Here is a 22,163-nt window from a genome sequence, read left to right on the forward strand (position 1 = left end):
GGGCAAAGCCCAGGGCTGGGGCCGGACGGGAGCCCGTGAGAGGCAGCGGGGCGAGTGGGAGGCTCTAACTCTTGCTCCTGGCCAGGAAGTCCAGTGCTGGGTGACACCAAGGCCACGTCTGCACTGCAGGCATTTTGCTCAAGAACAACTGTTCTTGTGCAAAAACTTGTGGCGCGTCTACACTGCACGTGAATTCTTGTGCAAGTAAATTTGCAGTAAAGCATCAGAAAAGAGGGCTTCTTGCACAGGAGTTATTCCTCTCCCCACGAGGAATAAGCCCCTTTTGTGCAAGAGCTGTTGTGCAAGAAGGCAGCGTGGATGGGCACCAGGGGCTTCTTGAGCAAGACACTTTTATGGCTAAAATGGTCATCAGAGCTTTCTTGCACGAGAAAGCGTTCACAATGCCATGGACACTCTTGTGCAAAAGCACATGGCAGGGTGGAGGTGCTCTTGCACGAGACCTTTTGCGCAAGAACTCCGGTGTGAAACAGTTCTTGTGCAAGAAGCCTGCAGTGTAGGGCAGGGAGCAGCCTATGGGGCTACTGGAGCTGCTGGCTGCAGGATGCCCAGTCAGGGAGTGGGGGGGACCCCTAGGAATGGCTCCAGCTTCCCAGAGGGGTGGCCAGAGGCAGGACATTTGCCTGGCAGGGTGAGGTGGGGGGGGGCAGTGACCTCACAGGGGCTTTGGGCAGCCCTCAGCAGATCAGGCAAAGGGCAGGTGGGGAGGTGGTGACCTCACAGAGGAACCCACATCTCAGGCTGAGAAAAAGGGGGGGCGGGCCCAGGGGACTTTGGAGACCCCCGGTTGCTTTAGCTCTGGTGCGTCTCCTGCTCACAGTTGCTTTGTCCTCTGTGAGTTCCACATCCGGACAGCGTTTTGCAGAAGGTAAGAGCCCCCAGGGGTTTGGATCCCGCCCGGGGCCGGCTGGGTTCCAGGCAGGCCCAGCCCTCGGTCAAGGGCCAGAAGTGCCTGTGCAAGACCGAGCCGATAAGCAAGGGGCCATTTGGGGGCTGGGGGCAGTCGCTCTGGGGCGCTGGAACCCCTGGATTTCGCTCTGCAGGCTGCGCCCCAAGCTCCCCTTTGCTCCCCTCATTTGCAGCATGGCCAAACACATCAGGCTGTGGTTCCGGAAAGCCCTGAAGATGGCCCCAGGGCCGGTGGGAAGCAGCTCCTCCGTCCCCGCGGGCGGGGAAGCTGAATCCCACCAGCTCGGGGCGACTCGCCCACCGGCCAGGCCCCTCCGGACCTGGCTCCAGAGGCGGCTGGGAAGGCGGGACCCAGCCCAGCGGGGAAGCCGGGTAGGGTGGCTCTGGGGCCTCCTCTGTGGAGAGAAACACCTGCCCCAGGAGCCCAGCCCCCATTACCACCAGGGGGCATCGCCCTGCCCGGCCCCCGGGGACCTGCCAGTCTCCGGGAGCCCCCAGCCTCTCCGCACCAGCCCCTGCAGCTGTGGGTCCAGCTCAGTGAGCAGCAGCGCCTGGGCCTCCAGCTGCAGCCGGGCCACCTCCTGCAGCCGCTCAGACCCAGGTGAGGGGCCGTGAACATGCTGGGCCCAGGGGCTCACCCAGTACACTGGGGGGGGGGAGGGGCAGCCCCAGTGTCTGCCCCGCAGCCAGGGCAATGGATGGGGGCGGGAGCTGCTGCTTGGCTCTCTTGTTCCTGGTGGGGGCTCTGCTGAGGGCGTTGGCAGATGTGAGGGTGGAAGGGGGATGGGTCCCTGCGAGGGGCGTGTGGGGCCCACCCTGCCCTGGGTCCCTGACATGGGGGCGCGTGACCCCTGCTGGCCGCTGGAGTCACCCTGGTCCCTTCCCTCCCGCACAGAGCCCCCCTGCGCCTCGGCGGAGCTCTGCCAGGAGCGGATGGACTCCCGGGTGGAGGAAGGGGCCATCTATGATATTGAAGAGCAGCTCCACACCCGGGACACGGTAGGAACCTTCTCCGCACGGGGGGGACCCGAGATTGTCCGGCCCCTTCCCAGCACGTCCCCCCCTCCGGGAGGGGCTTGTCCCTGGGGATCCCCCTGGGGCCCCTTCTCCTGCATGACCTGGGCCCCCCAAGCTGAGGTCTCTTGTCATGCACCAGCTGGGCCCCCACAAGCCTGAGGCAGCAGTTGGGGGGGGAGTGTGGGTGCTTGGACAACCGGCAGCTCCCACCTCCACTCCTGGGAGGCCTGAGCCCTGCAGCTGTCCGTGGGGGGCAGGCAGGCCCCAGGCTCACAGACTCTCTCTGGGGTGCAGAGCCCAGCCGCCCTGCAGCGGTTCCTCCTGGCCGTCCCCCCCGCCTGCCTCGCCGCCCTCCAAAGGGGCGAGGACACCCTGGCGCCGCGCTGCTGCAAGGACACCATGATGGCCAGGATCGTGGTGAGCGAGTGGCGGCGGCCGGGAGGAGGGGAGGGGATACGTGGGGTGGACAGGGGTCTGCCTGGGCCATGGCGGCGGGTGGGGCTGCTGGAAATGGGATGGGTGGGGCCAGGAGTGCTGGAGGGGAGGGGGAGGTGGACATGGGGAGGGTGGGTGGGGATGCTGGAGGAGGGAGGGACACAGAAATGGGGCAGGTCTGGGGTGCTGCACAGGGAGGGGGATTCGGAACAGGGAGGGGTCTCCCCGGGCCATGGGGGGGGGAGCTGGAAGGTTAGCAGAGCGGGCTGCTGAGGATGCGCCTGGGGAGCAGGGATGAGGAGGTTCAGAGGCTGGTCACCAGGGCAGGGAGGGGCAGGAGACGGCCTGGGGACAAGGATTGAGCTGGTCCCGGTTTGGGAGGGGGGTGCTGGGAGGGGCCCTGTGCCGGGCAGGGGGGCTACAGGCCAGCGGGAGGCAGTGGGGTTGGATCCTGCTGGGTGGGGGCGCTGGCCGTGTGAGCGTCTCTTGGGGGCCCCAGCCTCACAAGCCCCTTTGTCTCCTTGGGTCTCACAGGAGATCATGGAGGACTCCCCCCCCCCACTGGTCTTGGCCGACTGCCTCAACGCCGCCTGCAGCCTCAGGTACCGACCCCCCCCCCCCCGCCGACTCCCCCCCAGAGCAGATCCCCTGACCAGGGAGTGGGAAAGTCTCTGTCTCCTGGGCTATGTCTAGACTGCAAGCCTCTTTCGAAAGAGAGCACCCAGTGAGTCTGGATGCTCTCTTTCGAAGAAGCCCTAGTTACATTCAAGAACGCCTTCGTTCGAAAGAAGCACTTTCCAAAGAAGGCGTTCTTCCTCGTGAGATGAGGTTTACCGCCGTGGAAAGAAAAGCCGCGTTCTTTCGATTTAATTTCGAAAGAACGCGGCTGCAGTCTAGACGCAGGTGAAGTTTTTTCGGAAAAAGGCTACTTTTCCCGAAAAAACCCCTGAGTCTGGACACAGCCCTGCTGCTGAATTAACAGTCTCTGCCCCTCTCTCCTGCCAGCACCTTGCAGCCTCCCCTACAGGCCCAGCTCCTGAGCCCCCTGCTGAGGGCGGCCGTGGGACAGACTGTGTCTGGGGACTGGCAGCAGGAGCCCATCCACACGCAGGTACGTCCCTCCGGGCCCTGCTCCCGGGCTGGGCTGGAGCTCCAGAGAGGAGTGGGGGTGGGGGCAGAGGGAGAGAAGAAGCTGCAGGTTTGGATCCTTCCCTCCAGGTTTCCCGTTGCTCTCCCTGGGGGCCCGTCCCTTCCATGCCCAGCCTGGGCTCCTCCCTGCCCTGCGAGGCGGCTCAGACCCTGCTCAAGGCTGCACCCCGGGGCCAGCGGGTGGCCTGGATTCCCCAACCCCCCTCTGACCCAGGGCTCCCCCTTGTCTTGCAGCAGTTCATCCGGGCCCTTCCCGTCGACCTCCAGGCCCTACTGGCGAGCCTCCTCGCCGAGTCCCCAGACACCGCCAGGCTGCAGCTGATCATGGAGGTGAGCCCCGTGGGGGGGACGGGGCCATTGTCCCTGCTTCCTCGGGGGGCCGAGAGAGGAGCTGTGTCAGTGGCTGGGGGGGGGGGGGGGCACAGTCTGAGAGGAGCCCCAGGCTCTGCCCAGAACCGGCGCCTCCCTACGGGTCCTGACCTGCCTCTTTCCCCCCCAGCACCTGAGCCCGTGGCTGGAGTCCCGCCTGCCCCAGGAGCGAGCCAGGGCCCTTGGCAGCACCACGGCCCTGCTGGGAGTCGCCACCACCCTCCCGGGGTTTGAGGTAAGTGACCTCGGAGCCGGGGGCTCTGGGGCTGCAGGGCGCGGGGCTGGGAGCGTCCCCGGGAGGCGGAGCTGGGAATGGGCCGGGAATGGGCCGCGTTCTCCTTTCCCCGGGGAGGGGCGACCCTGGGCCTTTCCGGGGGGCACCTGGGCCCCAGACTGGGGAGTGGCCGTCAGTGGATCCCCTTGTTCCACCCCCGGAGTGACCCTTCCGTCGGGGCCATTGCTCAGGGTTGTCTCCTCGCAAGGCCGGCCCCGCCCCGCCCTGCCCCGCCCCGCCCCGCCGCGGGAGGTGTCTCTGTCCGTCCCCGAGCTCAGAACCGCCTCGGCGGCCGTTAGCATGGGACGTGCAGCCCCAGGATGCTGAGGGACCCCCCCTCTTCTCTCCCCTCAGAACTCCGCCGACTGGCCGAGGATGGGTCACCACGTGGCCCAGCTGGGCCTTTTTATTTCGGACCCATCCGAAGACGTCAGCCGGCTGGCCCGGAAGGGGGTGCACAGCCTGTACCGACTCCTCCTGCACCACAGGGGTAAGGAACCCAGCCGGGACCTGGGCCCCAGGGACACCCTGAGGGTGCCGGCGGCGGGGGGAGGGGACCCAGCCCTTTTCCCCCAGACTGGCCCAAGGGGGGATGCGTCCCTCTGTGGTCCCCTTCTGCCCCCTGTGCCCCTCCATTTGCCCAGGGATGCCTGCAGGGACCCGTGGGAGGGGGAGGGCTCAGACCTGCCAGCAGAATCACCCTGGTTTGTCTCTTGCAGGCCTCAACATCCACCAGGCAGAGGACCTGTGGTGCAGGCACTACTATAAGGAGAGATGGGTCCTGGCGCATAGCAACACCGTCAGGGTGGGAGAGGTAAGGACGCGCTGCCAGGGCAGGGCAGGGCTCGGGGGTGGGGGCTGGCTGGGGCCCTCGTGCGGGTAGGACGCGGGGTGGGAAGCGGGGAGTCGCTGATCGAATGGTCGATGCATTTTCCCTCGACTATTCGAGCCGTGGACAGGGCGGCGCTGCCCCTTTGTGACGCTGTCCCGGCGTTTCAAAGGGGCGGCGCTTCCTAGGGGCAGCGCCGCACCTTGCCCCGGATCTCCCGTAGAAGGGGAAGCAGGGCGGGGGGGGCAACACTTTTTGATGGAGGTCGCTCCAAAATGTTGGCCAGTGGCCTAGGGCTGCTCTGTTGTGCGGAGGGGGGTGAGGTCTGGGAGGGTCTTGGGGGCAGGAGGAAGGTGTGACCTGGGGCAGGGGTTAGGGTGCAGGGTGAGGAGAGCGTCTGGGTGCAGGGTCTGGAAGGGAGTTTGCAGAAGGAGGAAGCTGTTTTAGCCCCAGGAGTTGGGGCCGGGCTCTGGGCCGTCAGCTGAAACCTCCCGTGCTCTTGATTTCAGGTCTTTGGGCAGCTCTTCACGCCAGAGCAGGAGAACTGCTTTTTAGACAAGGCTCTGCTCACTGCCCGCTCCCCCCTGAGGCGCCCCAGCCAGGCCGGGCTGGTCCTGGCCCACGCCCTGCATGGGCAGGCCCACCAGCTCCTGGGATACATGGTGAGCAGCCGGAGCAGATGCAGGAGAGTGGGGCAGGGCCAGGGTCTCCTTCCCATCCCCTCAGGGAGTCCCCCGCCCCTTTCCTCATGCTGCCCCCACCCCACGTCCCTGCTGGGTGGGTCAGAAGCTCACCCTGCGGGCCTGACGGGGGGTGAGCAGAGAGCAGAACAAGTCTCAGCGCAGGGGGGAGGAGGGTGGAAATGCTGGGGGGGCCCAGTACCCCTGAGTCCCCAGAGATGAATGTGACGGATTCTGCTTCCCTTGCAGCAGGAAGACAGCCAGTGAGAGCACAAGGAGCTGAGGAGCCAGCAGCTGCGTCCCCCTCCCCCCAACCCTCCCAATTGTATAGAATGTATTTAAATTCGGATTAAAGAACGTTTCAAAAAACATTTGGATCAGGCTTTGTCAATAATTTTTAATGGGGGGGGGGGCATTTTGGCAAGTGGTCAAGGGCCACATTTCTACCGAGGAGTTTGGGGTCGGGGACGGGGCGGTTGGGTGCAGAAGAGAGCTGAGGGTAGGAGCCTGGGTGCGCACCGTCCATTGCATCATCACGCGGAGCCATTGTGCTAGTGCTGGAGCTTGGGTGACGGGTTTAATTTGAATGTTTACACAGATTAGGCGTTTTAACTTTAGGAAACTTCATTTTAAATAAGGTAAAATGTTAATTTCTGTCTACCACAAAGGGTTTCAAAGTTTTCTTTATTAAAGGCAGGGATGAGGAACCTTTTTTGTCTCCAGGGCCACTGACCCCCAGAAAAACCAGTTGGGGACCACACACGAGAAAAGCAAAATACAAAAACCCTTCTTCCAAAACCCACAAGCCTCACTGAGGTGGCCCCCAACTGGGGCACCACACCGCTCTGGCGCTTCAGCCCCACTGGGGTGAGGGGAAGGGACAGGGAGGACTGAGGTTCGGGGATCCCTCATTTTTGCCCCCCCTCAGATTGAGAGGGACCCGCAAATGCCACTCTCCCTGGAACCCAGGAGAGTTAATCTGTGCTGGGGCTGGAGTGCCAGGGGAGTGAGATGTCTCAGTTGGGGCCACATTCGTGAGGCTTGGGGGGGTTGGAGGTGCCAGGGACGCATTCAGATAGAGCAGGGGAGCCGGCAGGGACCCTGAGAGGAGAAGTGGGAGTGAGAGCCCAGCCGGGGAGACACAAGGAAACCAGAGTCAGTCTAGTATCTCTCAGGCAGCTGGGGTAGACACCCCCCACCCCAAACCCCAGCCTCCTGTTGGATCCTCCTCCCACAGTTAACTGCCTCTGAGTCTGCACCCAAACTCCCATCGCTGCCCTGAACCTGTCCCAGAGCCTGCAACCCGCAGCCTCTCCTGCGCCCCACTCCCCAGCCATCCTGCACCGTAACCCCAGCCTCAGGCCAGCGAACCTGAGTGAGGGTGGGGGAGCCCAAGCAGCAGAGCAGTGGAATGAGTGGGGCCGTGGCCTCAGAACAGGGACAGGGGTAGGTGCGGGGAAGGGGGCGGGGCAATGGTAGTGGCCTCTAATGCCCACACCCCTCCCTTCGGCATCGCTTATGTCCCATGTCCGCCCCCTCCTGAGCCCACAGCCGGTGCCAAGGCCTCGTGCCCAGGGCGGGGTCGCCCCTGTGAGCTGCCAGCCATACTGGGGAGAGGCGAGAGGGTCTGGGCTGCTGTGTCCGTTGCTGGCTCCTGTCAGGCCTTTGCACCGAGTCCTGGTGCAGCCTGAGCAAACCTGGGTCCTTCCCTGCTCCTCCAACACCACCTGGGCAAAGGGAGGAGAGTCCCCAACAGCCTCTGTCACTTCGGCCTCCTGTCGGGGGAACATGCCCCCTGCAGCATGATCCCCTGTAGATCTAGCCCTCTGGGCACTCACACAAGGTCTCTACACGGCAGCTGCTCTGTGCCTAGTGCTGGCACTGCAGAGCCATTTGCCACTTTGCACCCGACTGTCACCAGGTCCTTTCCATTTGCAGGGCCGGCCACATCTCCTGCCCCCTAGGCCATTGGCTGCACCCTCGTCTCGCTCCTCCTGGTGTCTGTATCCGTCATCACCTTGGTGCTGGAGAGATGGGGCCTGCCCCAGCCTGCCGGGCTGCAAGGGACTCCTGTTGGGAGCAGCTGCATGGGAACCAGAGGCCCAAGAATGGGAGAACCCTATTGACCTGCTGTGAGCAGGAGACGGGGATGGGGAGGGGGCTGGGGAGGTACCTGTACTCAGCTCTGAATGGGGGCTGGGGAGACACAGACACTGCTGATGATTGCTGCACTGTGGGCCCCTGGGTTACAGTCTATGCCCAGGCAGCTCCTCCAGTCACTGCCTGTCACATTACTGGATCTTGAGGGGAGCAGCCAGATCACTGCTGCACCCATAGGTGGGGGTGTTGGCCCCAGAAAATGGTAGAAAAGGGGGCCATGTGGGGTGCTGAATAGAAGCTTATTATCTGATAGTCCTATGGAAGCTATTTATGTGGTTGTATAACGTATGTGTGTGTAATTAGGAATCTGTAGTCTGTGTGGATCCTGAATATTTCTCTGCATGTGGTTGAGCATTGGGCAGAGCCCGGCCTGTGGACATGCTAATTAGCGAGTCCCTGTGGGACAATGGCACTGAATGGGCCAAGGACACACCTAAAGCATGAGGGCGGACACCTAAGAGCGGCCAGCAGAGAGAGGCTGAGGACCAGGTGATCTCCTGCAGCCAAGAAGAGGCCAGGAAGGAGGGATAAATAGGCCATGTGGTCGATGCCATCTTGGTTCTCAGCTCAGCACTTCATCCCAGAGGCAGCATTGCAGGGATCGAAGAGCCTGGAAGACCTGTGAACCCATCCTGACCCTAGGATGTGCAAGAAGAACTCTTAAACCAGCAGCTGTAACATCTCTGCTAGAGGCTGCATCGAGAACTGGGAGATTCGGTGCATGTAACATACTATTCCTTTAACAACCTTACTCTCATGCTTTTCTTTATTGTAATAATAAACCTTTAGGTGTTAGATGCTAAAGGATTGGCTCAGCATGATTTGTGGGTAAGATCCAGAGGGTAAATTGACCAGGGATCTGGCCCTGCCACTCCCCTGAGTGGGCCTCAGCTCCCGTCTGTGAAACGGGGACACTGATTCTAACTCATCTAAGGGGAGAATTTTCAAAGCCCTAAGGGAGTTGGGAGCACAAGTGTGTGACTGTGCTTTGTGCCCACTGCTTGGTGCTCCTAAATCCCCCCAGGTGCTTAGCTTGGGAGCTTTTCCGGGCAGGGGCTGCGGCTAGGGTTGCCAGGTGTCCCGTTTGAACCGGACAGTCCAGTATTTGAGCTTTCTGTCCAGGAGATAAATTGAGAAAATATCACCATTTTCTAAATAAGATGGACTCTAGGTTGTGATGCAATGGCAAGTATGTCTGGTATTTTTATTGACCATCTGGCAACCCTGGCTGCGGCTGCCTCTCACTACTCTGGTGTGGACAAAGCACTGCAGTCATCCCGGGACAACGCCCCCAGAGACGCTCCCCACACCCACGCACCCCAGCCCTGAGCTCCCTGGATTCCACACATTCAAATTTCTCACAGGTAATTTCCTGTCATTCAGTTTGGACACAGACCGGCTAACCTTGTGAGGAGGGCTTTAAACTAGGTTCGACGGGGACAGGTGAGCAAAGCCCACAGGTAAGTGCTGAATGTGCGGGACTGGGAGATGGGTTGGAAATGGGGGGGACTACGGCCTATAATGGGAAGGAGCAAGGAGGGTCAGGGCACAACAGGGAGGCAAGATCAAATCAGTATCTTAGATGCCTATATACAAATCCAAGAAGTATCGGTAATAAGCAGGAAGAACTGGAATTGCTAAGCAATAAATACAACTTTGATATCATTGGTATTACAGAAACCTGGTGGGATGGGACGCATGATTGGAATGTTGGTATGGAAGGGTACGGCTTGCTCAGGAAGGACAGACAGGGAAAAAAGGGAGGAGGGGTTGCCTTGTATATTAAAAATGTACACACTTGGACTGAAGTGGAGATGAACGTAGGAGATAGCTGTGTAGACAGTCTCTGGGTTAAGCTAAAAGGGGTAAAAAACGAGGGTGATATCATGCTAGGAGTCTACTACAGGCCACCTAGCCAGGTGGAAGAGGTGGATGAGGCCTTTTTTAAACAATTAACAAAACTAGCCAAAGCCCAAGATTTGGTGGTGATGGGGGACTTCAGCTATCCAGACATATGTTGGGAAACTAACACAGCGGGGCGTAGGCTATCCAATAAGTTTCTGGACTGCATTGGAGACATCTTTCTGTTTCAGAAGGTTGAAAAAGCTACCAGAGGAGAAGCTGTTCTGGATTTGGTTTTAAGAAATAGGGAGGAACTAGTTGAGAACTTGAAAGTGGAAGACAGTATAGGGGACAGTGATCATGAAATAATAGAGTTCATGATCTTAAGGAAAGGTAGAAGGGAGACCAGCACAATTGAGCTAATGGATTTCAGGAAGGCAGATTTTGATAAGTTCAGAGAACTTGTAGGTAAGGTCCCATGGGAAGCAAGACAGAAGGGAAAAACAACTCAGGAGAGTTGGAAGTATTTCAAAGGGACGTTGTTAAGGGCCCAAAAGCAAACAATTCCGCTGTGTAGGAAAGATAGAAAATATGGCAAAAGACCAGCTTGGCTTAACAAGGAGATCTTGCATGATCTCAAAATATAAAAGGAGCCGTATAAAAAATGGAAACTAGGACAACTAACAAAGGATGAATATAGGCAAGCAACACGGGAATGCAGGGGCAAGATTAGAAAGGCAAAGGCACAAAATGAGATCAAACTAGCTACAGGCATAAAGGGAAACAAGAAGACCTTTTATAAATACATTAAAAGCAAGAGGAAGACCAAGGACAGGGTAGGCCCACTGCTTAGTGAGGAGGGAGAAGCAGTAACAGGAAACTTGGAAATGGCAGAGATGCTCAATGACTTCTTTGTTTCGGTCTTCACCGAGAAGTCTGGAGGTGTGCCTAACGTAGTGAATACAAGCAGAGAGAGGGTAAGTTTAGAAGATAGGATACACAAAGAACAAGTTAAAAATCACTTAGGAAAGTTAGATGTCAGCAAGTCACCAGCTCCTGATGAAATGCATCCCAGGATACTCAAGGAGCTGATAGAGGAGCTATCTGAGCCTTTAGCTATGATTTTTGAAAAATCATGGCAGACAGGGGAGATTCCAGAAGACTGGAAAAGGGCAAATATTGTGCCCATCTATAAAAAGGGGAATAAGAACAACCCAGGAAACTACAGACCGGTCAGTTTAACGTCTGTCCCAGGGAAGATAATGGAGCAGGTAATTAAGGAAATCATATGCAAACACTTGGAAGGTAATAAAGTGATAGGGAATAGCCAGCATGGGTTTGTGAAGAACAAGTCATGCCAAACTAATCTGATAGCTTTCTTTGATAGGATAACGAGCCTTGTGGATAAGGGAGAAGCGGTGGATGTCATATACCTAGACTTTAGTAAGGCATTTGATACGGTCTCGCATGATATTCTTATTGATAAACTAGGCAAATATAACTTCGATAGGGCCACGATAAGGTGGGTGCATAATTGGCTGGATAACCGTAGTCAGAGAGTTGTTGTTAACGGTTCTAAATCCTGCTGGAAAGGGATAACAAGTGGAGTTCCTCAAGGGTCTGTTTTGGGACCCGTACTGTTCAATATCTTCATCAATGATGTAGATATTGGGATAGAGAGTACGCTTATTAAGTTTGCAGATGATACCAAACTGGGTGGGGTTGCAACTTCTTTGGAGGAGAGGGACATAATTCAAAATGACCGTAGCAAGTTAGGGAAATGGTCAGAGGTAAACAGGATGAGGTTTAATAAAGAGAAATGCAAAGTGCTCCACTTAGGAAGGAACAATCAGTTCCATACATACAAGATGGGAAGCGACTGTCTAGGAAGGAGCATGGTGGAAAGAGATCTAGGGGTCATAGTGGACCACAAGTTGAATATGAGTCAACAGTGTGATGCTGTTGCAAAAAAAGCAAATATGATTCTAGGTTGTATCAACAGGTGTGTTGTAAGCAAAACTCGTGAAGTCATTCTGCCGCTCTACTCTGCACTAGTTAGGCCTCAGCTGGAGTACTGTGTCCAGTTCTGGGCGCCACATTTCCAGAAAGAAGTGGAGAAATTGGAAAGGGTACAGAGAAGAGCGACAAGAATGATTAAAGGTTTAGAGAACATGACCTATGAAGCCAGGCTTCATGAACTGGGCTTGTTTACTTTGGAAAAAAGAAGATTAAGGGGGGACATGATAGCGGTTTTCAAATATCTAAAAGGGTGTCACAAGGAGGAAGGAGAAAATTTGTTCCTCTTGGTTTCTGAGGACAGGACAAGGAGTAATGGGCTTAAAGTGCAGCAGGGGAGGTTTAGATTGGACATTAGGAAAAAATTCCTAACTGTCAGGGTGGTCAAATATTGGAATAAATTGCCAAGGGAGGTGATGGAATCTCCCTCTCTGGAGTTATTTAAGAACAGGTTAGATAGACATCTGTCAGGGATGGTGTAGACTGAGCTTGGTCCTGCCTTGAGGGCGGGAGGCTGGACTCGATGACCTCTTGAGGTCCCTTCCAGTCCTATTATTCTATGATTCTGTGATTCAAGCTCTTGCCTTGACCTCCACAAAGGGAGGTGTGGTACCACAGTACCTGTAAGAATTTTAAGTTGCTTTCACTCCTGACGCTAGACACAGAAAGTGAGGGGGGATTTTTAGGAAACAATGTGGGGGAGAGGAAAGCAACTTTTCCTCCCTGCCCCCAGTCATGTTACTGGATGTTGAGGGGAGCAGCCAGATCACTGCTGCACCCATGTGGGGGTGTTGGCCCCAAAAGTGGCACAAAGGGGGGCCACGTGAGGTGTCCAGTAGAAGCCTACTTTCTTCTGATTCCATATATGCTATTCGTGTGATTGTATAATGTTGGTATGTGAAGTTATAAGCATGTATTTTGTGTGGATACCAAATGTTTCTCTGTATGTGGTTGAACTATGGGCAAAGCAGCTCAGCCTATGGATATGCTAACGAGTAAAGCTCTGGAACAATAGCCCTCTTTAGGCCAAGGACACACCTCAAGAGTGGTGACTCATACCTAGTGGCTACCAGCAGGGAACACAGGGATAGGCCATGGGCCAGGTGACCTGCTGTAGCCAAGAAGAGACCAGGAAGGAGGGATAAATAGGCCATGTGGTCGACTCCATCTTGGTACTCAGCTCAGCACTTGGAACCGGACAGTACTTGTTCGGGGTAGGTGGGATTGGGTGCTAAGACCCCCCCACCGGTGTATGAGGCATAGGCCATCTGGGGCACGGATATTGCTGGGGTTTCGGAGGGGTTTTGCTCGTGAGGCTTCAGGCAGGCAGCTCGTGAGGCTTCGGAGGGGTTTTGCTCTGTGAGACTGGTTTGTGGCCTGTTTGGTGAGGTAACCAGTCTGGGGACTGTAAGGAGCCCCGAAGTTGAGCAATTCGCCCTGAGCGGAAGCCCTCAGCTGTGCCCAGACACAGTCCGGTCTGTCACAGCCCCAGCCAAGCCGTTTGCTGCACCGTGAGGAGAACCGCCCTGTGCTGGGCACCTGATCAGTGAAGAGAAGTTCAGCGCCCAGACTGCCTGGGAGGGCAGCACAAGGAGTCATCGTCCCCAGGAGAGGCAGTGGTCTCATCACACCATCAGCCCCAGGGTTCTCCTGGCTTTGCAGGCGTCATGGAGACGGGGAGTGCTACGGAGGGAAGGGATGATGAGGCAGCTCAATGGATGTTTTCGGGGAGTTCGTTCAGAGCAGCGAGGCAGAAAGCACAGAGCCCTGGAGGGGCAGGGCGTCAAGAAACCCCCTGAAATCTTCAAGTCTGAGCTGTGAGGGGAGCACGTCACCCTGGACCATTCCTCACAGGTGTCTGCCCAGCCTCTTTTTAAACGCCTCCAGCGACAGCGATTCCACAGCCTCCTTTGGGAGCCTCTTCCAGAGCTTAACTGCCCTTAGGGACAGAAAGTTCCCCTAAATCTCCCTCGGTGCAGGTAAAGTCCCTCACACATTGTCCAACTTCAGTGGACATAGAGACAAGTGATCATCAGCCCCTTTAGAAGAGCCCGTAACACACGGGAAGGCCTGTTATCGTCCCTCCCTACCTTTTCTTTTCTCAAGACTGTCTATGGCGTTCTCATGGGTCAGGTATTTTACACCTTTTATCATTTTTGTGACTCTCCCCTGGACTCGCTCCACCTGGCCCACATCTTCCCTACAGTGTGGCAGCCAGAACCCAACAGAGTCCGTCAGCTGAGACTGGTGGAGGAGGACAGGCACCGCCCAGGTCTGACAAGCCAGAGCCCTGTTTAGACAAACCCTTTTTTGCAGCTGTATTACCTTGTTGACTCATATGCCCATTTGTGATCTTGGATAACCCCCAGATCGTGTTCAGCAGCACTGTCCCCAGCCCATGGGCCATCCTCAGCTGGAGCAATTGCACAATCTGGCCTGGGACTTCCTGTCCATTACTGCCCCATGCCCTGCTCTTTCCCACCATCACCCCGCCCTCTCCCTGCGTGGCATCTTGTACCCTAGGATGCAGCTTTGGGGATCACTGGGGGGCTGGCACCACATGGAGGCAGCAGTCATGCCCCCTCTATTCTCTGTGTGGCAGGAGCCATGGCGGAGTCAGACAGCACTGGACAAATGCACTTGCTCTCTTGTGCTCTGCTTCCCCATGGCTCCTACTGATGTGGGGAGTGTGTGTGGGGCCCGACTGCTGCCTCTGCACAGCACCAGGCCCCCCAGTGACCTCCAAAGCCACGTCCTCCCTCTTCCCAAGCAGAGATATCCGATCCCAGACAGGAGATGCCACAGCTGAGGATGGCACAACTATGAGGAGCTGCCGGAGTGGGATGCTGGCTCCTGGGAACTTCTTCAGAGGGGTATCCCAAGCTCTGCTACCACTAGCAAGCTTGAAGAAAACCCAATAATCTCTGATAGCTGACCTCTCAGTCTTAGTCATGCACTCACCCACCTCCTATTACTTTCCAGGACACAAGAATCAGATCCTAGTCTTTAAAAGGGTGTTCTTATTAACAAAACAAAAAGATATTCTTGATAAAGGATACTTCATTGCTAGGTGTTATAGAGCAGCTGAGAAAAGAATAGATTAAAACACAGAGAATTGCTTCCCTGGGATTCAGTTTTAGTTACAGCGTAAGGGGGGGTTAACTAAACACCCAAACAAAGAAAATTGTGTATAACTATAAACATTCCCTATCTACTCACATGTTTGTACTTCCAAAGTCTAGTCCATTTCTAGGCATGGGTATTCATCTCCCTTCCCCCCAGTTCTTGGTTTGAATGCCCAAAGGAAAAGCAGCAGGCAGATTCCCTTTCAAGCCAACTCTAACACGTTCTTCCCATTGGTTCTCCTGGCTACCTGCCAACACTTCCTGGTCACCCACTTTCCAGGGTGAACCCTTTAGTTACTGAATGCTGAACTGTTTCTTCAGACAACGAGGGTGAGAAAGGCCAATCTGTACCTCTCTCCTTCACTCTCTTACCAGAACATTGCTTCTCTTTTTAAGCTGTAATATTTTACTAGAAGACTTACTTGGCCTTGCTCGGGTCCTTCAGGGCAGGGGGCTGGCGGTGTGGGGAGTGCAGGAGTCAGAGCTAAGTGGGATGGGCCCTGCCAGCAAGGAGGAGACAGGAAGACTGCACCTCGTACTCCTGCGAAAAGCCTGCCTGGGGGAAACTCAGCTCTGGAGGGAAGAAGGAAGCCACAGGCTGGCGCACACAGGGCTCTGTGGGCTTGTCGGAGGCTATGGGTGTCAGGCTGTGAGCCCAGCAGCAGAGCATTTAAGGCACCCAGAGTTCCAGGGCAGACGATGACACAACACCTCACTCCCAGAACATGCACCTCAGTCTGTAGAGCGGTGCCGGTAAGGTTCAGGGAGGTGTCCCAGGCCGAGGGAGCGAGCTGCAGTGGCTGGAGGCTGACCCTGGAGGTGCTCCCTGTGGCAATAAGAGGCCAGGCTGATTATGGAACCTGGTGGGAGGGAGGGCAAGGGCATGGCAGGTAGCACTGGCATGAAATGCCCAAGCCAGGCAACGCTCCTCAGCCTGGTCCATCCTGCCAGGCCGGAGCCATTCCCTCCCATAGGATGTGTGAACCACGGCAGCCAGCCACTCCCAGCAACTCAGCCCTGGCTCCTCGTGGTCTCCTGGATGCTTTATTCCCACTGTTCAATCCCAGGGCGCATCCCAGGGGAACGCCCCCAGGAGGCCTCCCATGCGGTCCAGGTAGATCCCGTCGAAGGCCTTGCTCTGCGCCGCTGTGAAATGGTTCTTCCAGTCCCCACAGATGCCTGTGGAAGGCGAGTGGCCCTGCTCAGGATTCGCACCATGGCCATCGCGGGGACTGGGACTCGCCTCCCACCCTGCAGATCGCGGGGCGCTTGCTGCTGCAAGGGGGGTTGAGCCCACCCTGCTCCCAGTGCACACTCCTGGCTCTGCCCCCGGCTCATCCCCCACAAGGGCTCGATGGGATCTGTGAAGCTCCCCAATGATGGGGCTGCCTGACAGCAGCCTCCTCACTATAACTTTGGGCTGGGCCCTGACTGAACTCCCAGGCAGCCTTCTTATAGTCCTAGTCCCGCCCTTTGACTTCCGGTCAGGTGAGGGGGCGGGGCTAGGCTGGGCCCAAAATGGCTCCCAGAGGGGTTCCTCCGCCTCCGGCTCAGTGGGTGGCCATTCCACCCCCCTACACTCCTCCCCCCTTAAGTCCAGCTCCCAATCTCCGGGACCGGGATTCTGCTCTTCCTCCCTGCGGGACAGGGCATCGACATTGTCCCTCCCTGCTCGGTGTTTCACTGTGAATACATACGGTTGGAGGGACAGGTACCATCTCATGATGCGACTGTTGGTATCCCGCATCTGATGGAGCCATTGTAGGGGTGCATGGTCTGTAAAAAGAATAAAAGAGTCTTCAAGGAGGTAATACCGCAGCGCTTCGATGGCCCACTTTATCGCTAGGGCCTCCTTCTCAATTGCGGCGTAGCGGCGCTCTCGAGGAAATAGTTTTCGGCTGATATACAGCACTGGGTGTTCTTCTCCCTCAATTTGCTGGGACAGTACTGCCCCCAGTCCGCAGTCTGACGCGTCCGTCTGGACAATGAAGGGCCGGGAGAAATCGGGGCTGAACAGAACTGGCTCGCTGCACACAGCGACTTTTAGGTCCTGAAAAGCTGTCTTGCATTCCGGCGACCACCTGATCCTTTGAGGACTGTCTTTCTTGAGGAGCGCCGTGAGAGGCACGGCTCGAGTTGCAAAGTGTGGCACAAAACGGCGATAGTAGCCTGCCAACCCTAAAAACTGTCTTACTTTCTTCTCGGAGTTGGGTGCCGGGTAGTTTTGGACCGCCTCCACCTTCCCTACTAGAGGCCGGACTAGGCCCCACCCCAGCTGGTACCCGAGGTAGGTGGTTTCCTGCCAGCCAAGTTTACATTTCGTGGGATTGGTGGTCAGGCCGGCATCCCGCAATGTCCGCATTACGGCCGCTACCCGCTCGAGATGTTCCTCCCAATCTTGGCTGTAAATTACCACATCATCTAGGTACGCGGCGGCATATGCCGTATGCGGGGATAGCAAGCGGTCCATCATTCGCTGAAATGTTGCAGGGGCCCCATGGAGTCTGAATGGCATCCTTATAAAATGGAACAATCCCGAGGGAGTTGAAAAGGCAGTTTTTTCTCTCGATTCGGAGTCCAGGGGGATCTGCCAATATGCCTCTGTAAGATCTAGGGTGGTTATAAAGTCGGCTCTCCCCAAGCGTTCTAACAGTTCGTCTGTTCGCAGCATGGGGTAGGCGTCAAATTTTGAAATTTCATTTACTCGTCTGAAATCGATGCAGAAGCGGACACTGCCATCTGGCTTCGGCACCAAGACGATTGGGCTACGCCACTCGCTCTGGGAGCGCTCTATCACTCCCAGTTGCAGCATCGACTGGACTTCCTCCTCGACTACCTTCCGCATCTGGCGGGGGAGAGGCCGAGTACCTTCTCGTACCACTTGGCCTGGAGGGGTCCAAATGTTATGTGTTATTACCCCAGTATGGCCGGGTTGGGTTGTGAAGGTCTTTCGAAATGTCTCTCTGGGTATGTCTACACTACCCTCCTAATTCGAACTAGGAGGGTAATGTAGGCATACCGCACTTGCAGATGAAGCCCGGGATTTGAATTTCCCGGGCTTCATTTGCATAAGCGGGGCGCCGCCATTTTTAAAACCCAGCTGGTTCGAACCCCGTGCAGCGCGGCTACACGGGGCATGAACTAGGTAGTTCGAACTAGGCTTCCTAGTTCGAACTACTGTTACTCCTCATTCCACGAGGAAATTCAAATCCCGGGCTTCATTTGCAAGTGCGGTATGCCTACATTACCCCGCTAGTTCGAACTAGCGGGGTAGTGTAGACATACCCTATGAGACAATGTGCTTGTTTCACCTGGGTTGCAGAGAGGGTGTTTCCCAGCTGTGGCTCTCTTTCCTCCCCCAGATCAGGTATTTCCGGCCCTAGAGTGGGCTCCGCTGGCTAGGGGGTAATCATCAGGGCCTCCCGTTCTCGCCAGTGCTTCAGGAAATTTACATGAAATATTTGGGTTTTCTTCTTCCGATCCGGTTGATAGATCTCGTAGTTCACCGGCCCGACCTGACGAGTGACCTCACCGGTGTATGAGGCCCGGGGCCATCTGGGGCACGGATATTGCTGGGGTGTCGGAGGGGTTTTGCTCGGGAGGCTTCAGGCAGGCTGCTGAAGCGCTCAGTGGGACTGGTTTGTGGCCTGTTTGGAAAGGTCACCAGTCTGGGGGCTGTAAGGAGCCCCGAATTTGAGCAATTCGCCCTGAGCGGATGCCCTCAGCTGTGCCCAGACACGGCCCGGTCCGGTCCGTCACACATGGCAACGGATGCCAAAGGAAATATGATGACACAACAGGGGGGGGCGGGCTTGTCCAATGATATGCTTTGTCTCCATGCCCCTTTCCTGGGCTTCGCCCAGCATGACTGAGCCTGGAAATGTCTTTTCAGGGCAGGAAAGTGGCTCTTTCCGAGGGGGAATGCCAAACCCTTCTGCTGGGCGAGTTTCTTCTGGAATTCCCTGCCCCTGTCGTAACCCGGCAGCCAGTGAGTTATTGCCTCCTCTGCACTCACTGGGTGGGGGGTTGCTGTGGCAGGAGGCACCAGACGTATCATCCCACCTGGGCTTCTATTTGACATTTTCCTTTGTTTTGAGTTTTTTGCAAATGAAAGGAGACAGAACGGTCAGTTAGAAGCACAAATGGCTTGTGTGAGGTTTAGTTTCAAATAGACATTTTCCTGCCAGTTTGGATTTGGATGCAAAAGCACAGGAAAAGATCGCCTTTCAATGCTAAATTATTGTGTGGAATGCCCAAGATCATTGCACGTGAAGTGTTTGAGGGCAAAGATTTAACTTAAATTAAACGATTTGTGCTTTAAAAAAGTTGGTAAAATATTGTAGAAAAACTTCAATAAGCTTTTTTTTTCATACGCAACGTTTTTGGTGCAGTCTGTTGCCCTCTGTTGCATGGCATCAGAACTGCAAGAGTGTGTCATTAATGGGAATGTCTACACTACAGCACTAATTCGAACTAAGTTAATTTGAACAAGTGTATCTAGACCTAAAAGCTAATTTGAATTCAATCGGGGGACTGTCAGGATCCAGGAGGCCCTGCAGGAGAGCTTCCACCCCAAGGAGCCTGCAGAGCTACCCTAGTCCTCCCCATCGGGGGCTCATGCCCCATTCCTCCCTCACCTCCTTCCACTTACCCCTCCCTAGCCCCCCTTCCTGATGTAAAAAAATAAAGGACACGTGTGTTCAAAAATACAAACTCTCTTTATTTAACAAAACTGGGGAAGGGGAAATAAAACTGTGGGGAGACGGGGGAAAGGAGGCAGGAAAGGGCAGGAGAGAGTGTGGGAGAGGGGAGGGGGAAAACTGGGAGGAGGGAGCTGGAAGGGGAAAGCAAGGGGAAAGAGGGGGAGGGGAAACTCAGGGATCGGGGTGGGGGTGTCGCCGGGCCAACCGCCTCCCAGCACGGCAAGGGAGGGGGCCTTGGCGTCCCCGGGGAAATGGGGTGGAGGGTGCAGAGGTTGAGGTGGGGGGTGTGGACATTGAGGAGGAGGAGGGTGTGGGGGTTGAGGAGGAAGAGGTGGGAGGGGGGCAGGAGTGGGAGGAGGGACAGTTGTTGGGGGGGCAGCAGGCGCAGGATCAGCACAGGGCACCATGCTCTGCAGCAGGGCCTGCAGATTTGCATTTCTGGCTCGGTCCTCAGCCAGCTGCTCCTGGCAGAGCTGCAGGTCTTCCCACATCCAGGCCTTGACGGTGTGGTGCAGGGCTCGCAAGGACCCCAGGTGCTGGTCCCAGTACTCCTGCTCTGTGGTGGCGGACCGGAGCAGGCCATGGGTGCGGGAGCATGTCCCGGGTGGGGTGGTGCGCCCTGCAGGAGCAGCTGGTGCAGCTGTAGAGAAAGAGAGTGGTCACTTCTCCCTGGGGACACAGAAGATGATGCCCAGCCCCCTCCCCCCGCCCCGCAACGTGAGGGCGACCATGCCCTGCACCGTCAGAGCCGCTGTGCTTGTACAGAGGCCATGGTCAGGATGTCTGGCTCTCCCCGGGACTGGGAGCTGCCCCAAGACCGCACGCATGTCCCTGTGCCATGTATAGTGTGGCCGGGGCGGTGGGCGGGCGGGGGGGGGAGATGTCCCCTGCCTCCATGTAGAGGAGACGTGTGGAGGGAAAGCATCCTGCTGGGTCCCGCCCCAGGGTCAGGAGCATGTCAGGTCTCTTCAGACATGCATGTGCCTATTGGGCCACGGCCCCTGGGTGTCACGCAGCTGGAGCGTGGCATGGCATGTGCTTGCACGTGCACAGGTGTCTGTGTGATCCGTGGGAGGCATGGCCCACGTGCGCGGCCCCTGGTCTCCCTCCCGCCTCCTCCCCCGAACTACTTAATTGGAACTACTTCCCCGGTACGGTCTCCCTGGATGACCCTGCCGACTCCAGTGCTGGAACTCCTTGTGGTGGCCCCTCCGGTGTGCCCAGGTCAGGGCCCTCCAGTCCCGGCTCGCTGCCTCCCGGGCTGGCACGGACCGCCCCGCCTCCCAAGAGTCGGTCGAGGGCAGGGAAGTAGGGGCAGGTGGCAGCCCCTGCTGCGGCGCCGCCCCTGGTGGCCCTGGCGTACGCCTGCCGCAGCTGTTTTACTTTCAGGTGCACCTGCTCCTGGGTGGCCTGTGTCCCTTTCGGGCCATGGCGGCCGCTATGCGCCCGTAGACGGCCACGTTCCTCCTCCTAGTACAGAGATCATGGACGCTGGGGGCCTGCTCCCAAACCTCAGTGAGGTCCATGACCTCCACACTAGACCAGGAGGGTGCGCGCCATCTACGGCCCCTGGCTGGCCCCTGGGTGCTGGGGGACTGGGCGGGGGGACGGCTCGCTGGCACTGGTCGCCTGGCTCATCCTGCAGCCGCTGGTTCGGGGCAGAGACTGCTGGCAGGGCTGGCTCTGGCAAGTGCCGTCTGGCCAGAGTCTACCCCTTTAAGGGCCCCAGGGCTGGGGAGAGGAGAGGAGTTTTCCTGGTTTGGCCCAGAGCAGCCACCAGGGGAACCTGGGGAAGGCTGGCCTCCAGCTACTTCGAATTAAGTGGCTACACAGCCCTTAATTCCAACTACTGAATTCGAATTTGGCGTTACTCCTGGTAGAATGAGGTTTACCTAGTTCGAATTAAGTCCAAACTAGCGGTTTGTATGTGTAGCACCTATGAAAGTTAATTCCAACTAACGGCTGTTAGTTCGAATTAACTTTGTAGTGTAGACATACCCATAGTTCCTATACAACTAACAGCTAATGGGTAGTCTCCAGTAGTTTAAATCTTGGGGCATTTGGAAAAGGAGGGGGAGCTACATGTGTGCGGGGTGTATTGTTGCCCTCTGCTGGATGGACTGTAAATGCTGTATGTATGTATCATATGCCCTATAGTGCTAACAGTTAATGGAGATTCTCCTCTAGCTCACACCTGGCATTTTCTAAAGTAATATATGTGTGTGTATGTGCGAGAAAGAGCGAGAGCCTGGGGGCTCCCTCATGTCTCCTCCCCATCCTGATCTGCTTGGCTTAAGTGCAGGAAAGAAGAAGTAGTGAGCTTTGTGTATTTGACATCAGGTGGAAGCAGGGGAATGGAGGAGTAGTGGGAACAAGAGCACTTGGCTTCTTTTCCTGCAGACCGAGAGGGGTGGGGACTGGCTTGAGCTATATAAATCAGATGCCGCTCCATGCCTCAGTTTCCCCCTTCATACAATGCCGATGACACAGAGAATGATTGTAAAGTGCCTTGTTGTTAGCCCATGGGGCAGAGGGGGAAACTCGGTCTCAGAAGCAGACTGGGGGGAGGTAAAACCCTACCTAGGCAGCGCTGGTTCCACTACGTCACGCTGCCAGACCGGTCTGAGTGGGTCCCTC

General features: G+C 56.7%; 1 protein-coding gene across 1 annotated transcript; it reads left to right on the forward strand.

Moving 5' to 3' along the window:
• Positions 1-782: 782 nt before the first annotated feature.
• LOC142818419 (uncharacterized) lies at positions 783-13,241 on the forward strand. The gene is made up of 11 exons (XM_075897790.1): positions 783-886; positions 1,101-1,528; positions 1,823-1,926; positions 2,239-2,361; positions 2,914-2,981; positions 3,385-3,490; positions 3,763-3,858; positions 4,028-4,132; positions 4,526-4,661; positions 4,891-4,985; positions 13,185-13,241. The coding sequence occupies exons 2-11, from the start codon at positions 1,102-1,104 to the stop codon at positions 13,239-13,241; spliced, it is 1,317 nt and encodes a 438-aa protein (XP_075753905.1). The 5' UTR covers positions 783-886; position 1,101.
• The last annotated feature ends 8,922 nt before the right edge of the window (positions 13,242-22,163 follow it).

The sequence above is a fragment of the Pelodiscus sinensis genome, chromosome 15 (genome assembly GCF_049634645.1).
Source record: "Pelodiscus sinensis isolate JC-2024 chromosome 15, ASM4963464v1, whole genome shotgun sequence".
NCBI classification, from domain to species: domain Eukaryota; kingdom Metazoa; phylum Chordata; order Testudines; family Trionychidae; genus Pelodiscus; species Pelodiscus sinensis.

Coding starts and splice junctions, on each gene's coding strand:
- LOC142818419 (XM_075897790.1), top strand. CDS start 1,102: ATGGCCAAACACATCAGGCTGTGGTTCCGGAAAGCCCTGAAGATGGCC. Junction 1,529..1,822: donor CTGCAGCCGCTCAGACCCAG/GTGAGGGGCCGT, acceptor CCTCCCGCACAG/AGCCCCCCTGCGCCTCGGCG. Junction 2,982..3,384: donor AACGCCGCCTGCAGCCTCAG/GTACCGACCCCC, acceptor CTCTCCTGCCAG/CACCTTGCAGCCTCCCCTAC.